Source organism: Sander lucioperca, chromosome 10 (assembly GCF_008315115.2).
Source record: "Sander lucioperca isolate FBNREF2018 chromosome 10, SLUC_FBN_1.2, whole genome shotgun sequence".
Taxonomy (NCBI): domain Eukaryota; kingdom Metazoa; phylum Chordata; class Actinopteri; order Perciformes; family Percidae; genus Sander; species Sander lucioperca.
The window spans coordinates 19,322,074-19,331,892 of NC_050182.1; the positions used below are offsets into that span (position 1 = coordinate 19,322,074).

Sequence of the window (9,819 nt, forward strand, 5' to 3'; positions counted from 1 at the left end):
GAAAGTAACATCTGATTCCTCGTTTTTTTTGTTTAGTTTCGAGAGAGAGAGAGAGAGAGAGAGAGAGAGAGAGAGAAGAGAGAGAGAGAGAGAAAGAAAAAAGAAGAAAGAGAGATAAGAAAGAAGAAAAAGAAAGAGAGAGAGAAAGAAAGAAAGAAGAACGAAAGAAGAGAGAGAGAGAGAGAGAAGATGAAAGAGAAAGAGAGAGAGAAGAAAGAAAGAAGAGAGATAGGAGAGGAGATAAAGAAAGAAAGATAGAGAGAAAGACGAGAGAGAAATAAGAAGAAGAGAGAAAAGAGGAGAGAAAGAAAAGAAGAAAGAAAGAAGAGAGAGAGATCGAGAGAGAGAGAAAGAAGAGAGAAGAGAGAGAGATGAGAGAGTAAAGAAAAGAGAAGAAAGAAAAGAGAGAGAGAGAAGAGAGAGATAAGAAAGAAATAAAAGAGAGAAAGAAAGAAAGAAAGAGAAAGATAGAGAGAAGAGAAAGAAAGAGAGAGAGAAGAGAGAGAAACGAAGAGAGAGAGAGTGAGAGGGGGAAGAAGAGAGAGATAGAGAGTAAGCGAGAATAGAGAGAGAGAAAGAAGACGAATAGAGAGAGAGAATAAAGAGGAAAGAAGAAAAAGGGAAAGAAAGAAAAGAAGAAAGCGAGAGAGAGAGAGAGAGAAAGAGAAGATATAGAGTAGAGAAAGAGAGAGAGAAAGAAATAAAATGAAAAAGAGAAGAGAGAGGAAAGAGAGAAAGAACAAGAAGAGAGGAAGAGAGAGAAAGAGAGAGAGAAGAAAGAAAGAAAGAAAGAAAGAAGAGAGAAAGAGAGAGAGACAGAAAGAAAGAGAGAAGAGAGAGAAAGAGAGAGAAAGCAAGAAAGAAAGAGAGAAAGAGATAAGAGAGAGAAAGAAGAGAGAGACGAGAGAGAAGAGAAAAAGACAGAGATAGAGATGAGATAGAGAGATAGAGATATATAGGATAGAGATCGAGAGATCGAAAAAGAGAGAGAGTAGTAAGAGAGATGAGAGAGAGAGAAAAGACAGAGTAGAGAGAGATAGAGATAGATAGAGAGAGAGAGAAAGAAGAGTCAGTTTCTGTGTAGCAAACAGCAATGCAAAAAAGAAAACTCACAAAAGTGGCCAAAAAAGCTGATTCTGACTCTGATTACGGCTAGAATAAAAAACTACATTTGTTTGTTGTTTTGTTCGTCTCTAAAAGTTTGTTAAAATAAGTAAATAAGATCTGTAGCAATAATTAGTTTCAGACTTTTAAAACCATCAAGAAACACCCCAAAACCTCAGCGTTTGAGCTCAAACTTAAAGCTGGTGCCCAAATCTAGACGTGAATGTTTCCTCTGATGATGAAGAAGATGAAGTCAAACCTCAGCGTGGAGTCCGTCCGACGTGAACAGCTGAGTGGCGGTCATCTCGTTCTTGGTCAGAGTCCCCGTCTTGTCGGAGCAGATCACGTTACAGCAGCCTGACGGAGAAAGCAACGTTAGTGTCCACAAAAACATCTCAATTAAATTGTCTGTCTGAAGAAGCTGATGCTGACTGGAGGAGATTTGCTGCTTGGATACTTTGATCATTACATAACATTAAATATATTAAGCTGCTTGCAAAGGGGGGGGGGGGGATGCAGGGGACATGTACCCCACAATATTTAGAAGTAGGGCTGAACGATTTTTGAAAATAATCTAATTGCGATTTTTTTCCCCCAAATATTGCGATTTCGATTCGATTATTTTTTTAAGCTCTTTGTCTTCTGTATTATTCAACAAAGAATAATATAATAATGTATAGTATGAACACACAATTACACACTAGACAGTTAAATAAGTAAAAATATAGTACACACACACACACAATTTTTTACAGTGCACAGAGAGGAGCTGCCTCCAGCCCCTCCCCCTCGTGAAGTTGCGTGCTGCCGTGTGCACTTGTTCAGAGAGGCTATCGTTACGTTAGCATGTTGCTGGTGTTCTTGTTCAGAGAGGCTATCGTTACGTTAGCTAGTTGCTGGTGTTCTTGTTCAGAGAGGCTATCGTTACGTTAGCATGTTGCTGGTGTTCTTGTTCAGAGAGGCTATCGTTACGTTAGCATGTTGCTGGTGTTCTTGTTCAGAGAGGCTATCGTTACGTTAGCTAGTTGCTGGTGTTCTTGCCGTGGGATTAACTGGACTAATAAAACTGTTGAAACACCGCGGCCACGCTGCTGTGAAAGCTCCCCGAACGTCATTTATCAGTCTGGTTGTTACCCCTCTCAGTGGCAGCTCCTCCACTCATATCTTTATAACGGAGCTAACCGCTAACCGGAGCTAACCGCTAATCAGAGCTAATCGTTGCTAACCGAGCCTTGAGTTCTGCGTATCTGTATCCATTAACTGCACGTATGGACTCAAGCCCGAATAAAACCCTTCATTTTATTAAAATGGCTGTAAAAGTTTTAAACTACAACTCAGAGTTGTTTGAATGACAGAAATCTGCTCAAGGTACGGCGTAGCGTTAGCGTGCTAGTTGATGCTTTCTCTACGGAGTGCAGACTGATTTGCTCTCGCGAGTCATGTGACCAAATCGCAGCCTTTGCGATTAGGAAATCGCGTTTTAACATATCGCGATATTATCGCAAATGCAATTAATCGTTCAGCCCTATTTAGAAGAGGAAGATTTGTCCCCCCCTTAAAAAATATGAAACAAGCCACTCCCCACAGGGTTCCCAATAAAGGTTGCCCGATGGCCCAGGGCAGGTAAAATGCAAGTAAACATAACGAAAAAAATTACACTTTTGATGCTTTTAACGCTAGTTTTTTTCAATTTTTTTTGACGGTTTTGACGATTTTTTAAACTTTTTTTTCTTTCGACATTTTTCCGATGCTTTACCCCTTTTTTTTGTGGTGTTTTTAGACATTTTTTTTAAAATTGATTTTTTTAACATTTTTACGAGGTTTAAAATAATGGTTAATAATAAAGGTTTAAAATAAAATAAAATACGTTTTTTTCAAACGTTCTTTTCGAAAAACAAAACAAACAATTTGTATAGTGGCCAGTCAGAAGTGTGTCTTGAACCCTGCCCCAAAAGAGGTAAAAAATAACCGTACGGAAAACAAGAACTGTGTCTACTTGTGCTACATTGCTACATAAACTTTGCAGCTTCCAGCTTTAACAAGGTCTCATTCTATTTGTTGTTGAGGTGTACATGATTCCTAAAAAAAACATCTCGAAAAACTGGTGAGCAAGTTGTGAACAATACAGGAGAATAATAATTAGTACATGTATATAATAGACATTTGCACTGTAAATTGTTGCAGAAAAGGCACAAATTGTTGCATACAAATTCACCGATATGCAGGAAATTAAGTTTTTGACGCTCAAAATTGTATTCGGTGACAGATAGGTTGAAAACGGTTGTGTCGTAGATGTGACTGGATGCAGAGCGTTGGAGAAAACATACCCAGAGTTTCTACGATGGGAAGCTTCTTGATGATGGCTCTTTTCTTCACCATGCGCATCACGCCGAGCGCCAGCGTCACCGTCACCACGATGGGTAAACCCTCTGGGATGGCAGCGACCGCCAGACTGAAGGAGAGCAGGGCTTATCACTCATCAATATTTAATACGACATTTAACACGTCACTTCAGGTACACAATATTCGTCTCGATACGGTTTCGGTACAGGACGTTTGGTTCGGTATGAGACATTGATTAGCTATGTCTGGTGTGACCCACCCAAACATGGAAAAATAGTCTATTTAATGCAGACATATATGTCAGATGTCAGGTTTTATCCCAGCAATATACATCTGGTAAACCAACATCATCACTGCCATCATTAATGACTTAGTTTCATGTTTGTGTCTCCGTAAGTCTTTCCAGCGAGGCTGCGTACATAAAACGGATCCCTACATCTGCCACACCTAAAAGGAAATGGAGACTTTATCATAAGTGCATTTGAGAAGTCACAGGCTGCTTCCCAAGTCTCTTATTTGATATCTCCTCGCTCAAACCGGAAGCCGCTCTGGCCCTCCTTCGTGAAGGCCGTCTCAAAGCTCTCCTTCCTGCCCCGAGGATCGAGGATGGATCTCTGAGGAGCTATGAGCGAGGAGGGAGGATGGATCTCTGAGGAGCTATGAGCGAGGAGGGAGGATGGATCTCTGAGGAGCTATGAGCGAGGAGGGAGGAGGGATCTCTGAGGAGCTATGAGCGAGGAGGGAGCATGGATCTCTGAGGAGCTATGAGCAAGGAGGAAGCATGGAGGATGGATCTCTGAGGAGCTATGAGCGAGGATGGAGGAGGGATCTCTGAGGAGCTGTGAGCGAGGAGGGAGCATGGATCTCTGAGGAGCTATGAGCGAGGAGGGAGCATGGCGGATGGATCTCTGAGGCGCTATGAGCGAGGATGGAGGAGGGATCTCTGAGGAGCTATGAGCGAGGAGGGAGCATGGATCTCTGAGGAGCTGTGAGCGAGGAGGGAGGAGGGATCTCTGAGGAGCTATGAGCGAGGATGGAGGAGGGATCTCTGAGGAGCTATGAGCGAGGATGGAGGAGGGATCTCTGAGGAGCTATGAGTGAGGATGGAGGAGGGATCTCTGAGGAGCTATGAGCGAGGATACAGAGAGCAGCCTCACTGGAAGCCGTGCAGCTGAAAGCAGTTGCCAACTCCGCCCGTACAGCTGACGAATTCACGTGACGCTTCAGAGGAAAGGACGTCTCATCCCTCTAAAAACCTCATGTCCTCATTTCCTCTCTCACCTGGGACATACCCAAAATGTCTGCCATGACAAAAGTCAGTTATAATCAGTTATAATCGGATAACAGAAGTTAACTGCAGACTGACGGCTGCCGCCAGGGGTTCAATCATTTACCGACAAGCATACAGTCTCTACAGAGAGGCTTAATTCATCAAACATCAGTCAGTCAGAGTGAGATTCAGCTACCTGACACCGATGGTGAACATGTCCAGGATCCTCTTCCCCTGCAGCCAGCCCACCAGCATGATGACAGCTGAATCACAGCAGAGAAAACATGAAGCAGCATAACAGGGAGACGCTCAAGATGAAGGCTAACACAGGTCGGATGATTGAAAAGCAACAAACCTATGATGCCGAAGGAATAGAGCGAGAGCTGCTTTCCCAGCAGGTCCATGCTCTTCTGTAGCGGCGTTTTAGGAGCCTGAAATACACAAACAAAAAAGATACGTTTACTTGAAATATTTTTGTCACTTTTTTTCTGTTTTAGTCACTTTTTGGTCGCTTTTTTGGATGTTTAGGGCACTTTTTACAACATTTTTGTTGACTTTTTCAACGTTTTTGTGATCACTTTTTTCTTGATATTTATACCTAAATTAAATTAGGTGAGGTTACACTTTCATGGATCAACCGGGGTGAAGTTAGTTTAATGTTTGACATTCGTCGGTTTTCACCGATGTTACCTTCAATAGGTCCTTGTCAAAGCCTCGATTTCACTCAGTTTCAGGGTATGTTGGAGAGCTAATTTAGACAGACGTTTCACGGTTATTTTTAACTCAAAATCACCAAAAATGACGATGCAGTTAAGAGCGCAAAAAACTGAATGTCAGTCCAACGCGCCCGTCACTATAGAAGTACTTAGGGACCGTCGTAAAATTGCAACACCAACTATTTCAATCTTTAATACCTTTTTTGCTGTTCAACATAGAAATCTCAAACCACTTCCATTATAGAGAGGAAGAGCCATTAAACATAAAAAATACAGATGTATACTTACCGATAAAGATGGTAGCTTCAACACGTTTCTCATTTATGAATATATTGACATCACTGACATCCTCTCACAACTTTCACAGTTGTGGAAAATACCTTATCAATATCAGTAAATTCATGAATGAAAAACCTATTGAAGTGATAACTTCTAACTGTGCATTTTTTACACAATAGGTCACTGAAGATGATAAAGGTTTTTCTAACTCGCAAACTTACAGCTGTCAAAGTTGTGAGAGGATGTCTGAGACTTATTACAGGTGGTTTGATGTCAATATAATCATAAATGAGAAACGTGTTGAAATAATAACCTTTTTAACGAGCATTTCTTTAGAGAACAGATCAGGGATATTGATTTCCAAAGGTTTTTTTCCCACAAACAAATAGCTGTTAAAAGTTGTGAGAGAAACATATAAGAGGTGATTTGATGTTCAATATATTCAGAAATGAGAAAAGTGCCATCTTGAAATGTGCACAAACCATTATTTGCTGTGTTTTTTCTATTTTAAAAGTTTCTTTCTACTAACTTACAAGTGTGAAATGTTTAAGAGCTGCAACTTTCTATGATGGAAGTGGTTTGAGATTTCTATGTTGTAAAACAAAAAAGTTATTAAAGATTAAAATGAGTGGTGTTGCAATTTTACGACGGTCCCTAACTACCTACTTCAGTTCTTTGCGCTCTAAACTGCGTCGTCATTTTTGGTGATTTTGAGTTAACTAAAACTGTGAAGCGTCTGTCTAAATTAGCTCTCCAACATACCCTGAAACTGGGGGAATCAAAGTATTTACACGGAGCTATTGAAGGTAACATCCGCGAAAACTGACGAATGTCAAACATTAAACTAACTTCATGGATCGCTATATCACAGATGTACATGCATATAAAAATAGAGAACAACTACATGAGAAAACAACAAAACACATAACAGAATACATTTAAACAAAGCAAACAATAAATAAATATAAAAAGGTTTTTTTGCCAAGTTTTCACATCCAAGGAATTTGCCTTCTGGTGTCAGAAATAAACATAGTAAGAGAAAAGAAAATTAAACTAGTCAATAATCATGAATATAAAATAGAAATGTGTGCACTGTAGTAACCTGTTAACTGTTAAACTACATAAACATGCAGCTGGTCAGATGTCTTCCCGCTATCACTACCTTAATCTGGAACAATGGCTCACTTGTTTTTACTGTAATAGTGATTCAATACGCTTTTGTTTAGCTTGAATGTGTGCGTCCCTGAGGGAAAGACTCTGCAGTGGAAGCACAGTGTTTCCTTACAGCACAACTGTGTCTGAACCTCTGAACCAGGCCCCGCAGGAAGTGCTCCGGGCTTTGAAGAAAATTGAACATAGCAGCCAAACAGCAGATTTACAACTCTGACCCAAAAAGACTTTCCCCCGTAGACTAAAGCTTGATATATACTTCTGTGTTAAATCTACGCCGTTGCTATGTACGTAGGTACGTGGAGAGACCGACCCTACGCCGTAGCCTGACGTCACCTCTCAAAGAATTTAACTACACGTCGCAGCGATGCACACCGCTCGGCCGTGGCTTGGTAGCGTTACACCCCCCACCCCCACCGACTCATGTCCTGGTTCTCCTTCTCCATAAACAACATGAAATCAAGGAGAGGGTTAACTTCTCCTGCTCCAGATTTCCCACCGTGGTCAGAAAGAACAGAGGAGACACTTTGTTTCTCTCACTATGACTCTAGAGTCACTACTCACTCTGAAGATAATCACTCACACACGCACGCACGCACAAATCAGAGCGTCACAACCAGGGCTTTAAAATTAACGTCTATCATCACCAGCCAAACGCGGCTAGTAGATTTTCAAAGTTACCAGTCAATCAGATTTTCCAAGATCTTTGAATTGCCCTGCTGCTGAAATGAGCTGTAGAAATAAAGCTGCCTTGCCTTGCTAGTCATTTGAAGTCTTTTCCATGCACGTTTGTAAAAAGCTGATTAGGAACCTGGTTAAACACGGACAACTAATCTGCGTGAGAAAATCAGGTTTCTCTCCCTGGTTTCCCTGATTGCGTCAGATGGGTAATTTTTGGTTTACCTGAGGTTTAAGGAACCAGATTACGGCAGAAAACAAACTAATACAGTTCTTAAGTGCACGTAAACACAGTGAGTGAGTGTTGGGATTTTGTGAAGCTCAGCAGCAAATGATTGTCTTCTGCAAATCAACTGGAAAGACAATAATAACCCATACTGTATGTTGCTGCAACAGCTGAACTGTGGGTGGATAATAACATTAAACATTCAGATAATAATCAGGATAACGTCACGTACCTCTTCCGCCTGCATCATCTTGAACACCTCCCCAAACTCGGAGTTCTCTCCGGTCCCGATGACGATGCCCTGAGGAACAACAAACACACAGATCACATGTGTACGTGCACATCACCTCCTTTTCTCTTATCTCATTTTATATCAGAGCCGCAAGATGAATCGATTAGTTGTTAATATTTAACCCCCGTGTTGTCTTCCCGTCGAATGTGCAACTTTGCTTTACTGTGTAAAAAATTGTAACTTTTTTCAATGTTTTGGTCGTCTTTTTTGACACTTTTGTCTCTTTTCCCGATGTTTTGGAAATGTTTTGACGTTTTAGTCACTTTTTTTCCAATTTTTTTGTCACTTTTTGCGATGTTTCTGTCGACCTTTTCGTTGTTTTTGTCACTTTTTTCGTCGTTTTTGTTATTTTGGTTTTGCGCGTTTTTTTTCTTCCCCTTTCCCCGATGTTTTTGTCATTTTTCGTCTGCAATTTTTGGACGTTTTTGTCGTGTTTTTTCCCCCGAAGGTTTTTGAAGCTTTTTCCGTCATTTTTGTCAACTTTCTTTTATCAATTTTTTTTCAAATGCTATAAAATTGACTAAAACACCCAAATTCAATGAAAGTAGTGAAGTGATCATTTACTTTACTTGTGAGGAGCTTTGTAAGGAACCATCCACGTTTTTTCTTTTGACAATTTGGTTGAAAGAAACCCAAATTTCTGATATATAAACTTTTTGAAATTTGACCCGAGGACAACAGGAGGGATGAATCGCCAACTATTTTGATAATCGATAAGGGTGCAGACCAGTCAGCTTGTTGGTAGTCTCGCATTGCCAGACCTTCCTCCACAGCGCTGCGGAGGAGGGTCTGACTAGTCCACACAGCATTCCTGGATGGGAGAAAAACCTGCTCTGGTTTACTGGCATTTCTTTAAACCAATCACAATCGTCTTGGGCGGTTGCTAAGCGTTGGACGGAGCCACGGTGCCTCTGCTAAATAGTCTCAGGAAGGAACTTGTTTTGGTGGAACGTGTGTACGTTCAAAAGTAGTTTTAGTCGTGTAACAGAAAACTCAGATTGGACAGATAGTCTAGCTAGCTGTCTGGATTTACCCTGCAGAGATCTGAGGAGCAGTTAACCACAGTCCTCACAAATCAGCCGGAGGTTAGAACGCCAACACAGAGACAGAGGAAGGGGACGGACGGCGGCACCGGAGCAATCCCGGAAGTGGAACTTTGTTTATATAGACTAGCATGTTGGATCCCAATTTGTCCGGATACTCGTTATCTTCATATTAGAGCTGCAAAGATTAATTAGTTGTCAACTATTAAATTAACCGCCAACTATTTTGATAATCGACTCATCGGTTTGAGTCATTATTATGAAAAACTTGTGTGATGTCAGCTTGTTAAATGTGAATATTGTTCTAGTTTCTTCTCTCCTCTGGGACAGGAAACTGAATATATTTGAGTTGTGGACAAAACAAGACATTTGAGGACGTCATCTTGGGCTTTTTGGGAAACACTGATCCACATTTTTCACCATTTTCTGACATTTTTGAGACCAAACAACTGATCTATTCATCCAGAAACTAATCAAGAATGAAAATAATTGCTATAGTTGCAGCCTCATTTTATATATTTTATATATTTCTATATCTCCAGGTCTCGTGCTGGACTAAATTTGGTGTGTTGCAGTATGTGTCTGTTGTTTATAACAGAATAAAACCAAACAAGGAACATTGGTGGATTTAAAAAAATATAAAACAAAGAAACAAAGCTGAATCTTTGGGTTTCTGTCTTAACAAACATAACAAAAAT

General features: G+C 40.6%; 1 protein-coding gene across 1 annotated transcript in view; it reads right to left on the reverse strand.

The window, feature by feature from the left end:
• Window positions 1–1,357: 1,357 nt before the first annotated feature.
• Window positions 1,358–9,819, reverse strand: part of LOC118496120 (calcium-transporting ATPase type 2C member 1-like) — a 64,965-nt gene continuing 56,503 nt past the window's right edge. The window contains exons 9-13 of the mRNA XM_036006418.1: window positions 8,019–8,087; window positions 5,073–5,148; window positions 4,914–4,980; window positions 3,432–3,556; window positions 1,358–1,461 (exon numbers count right to left, since the gene is read on the reverse strand). Coding sequence (XP_035862311.1) covers window positions 1,358–1,461; window positions 3,432–3,556; window positions 4,914–4,980; window positions 5,073–5,148; window positions 8,019–8,087 — 441 coding nt within the window. The remainder of the gene's footprint in view (window positions 1,462–3,431; window positions 3,557–4,913; window positions 4,981–5,072; window positions 5,149–8,018; window positions 8,088–9,819) is intronic.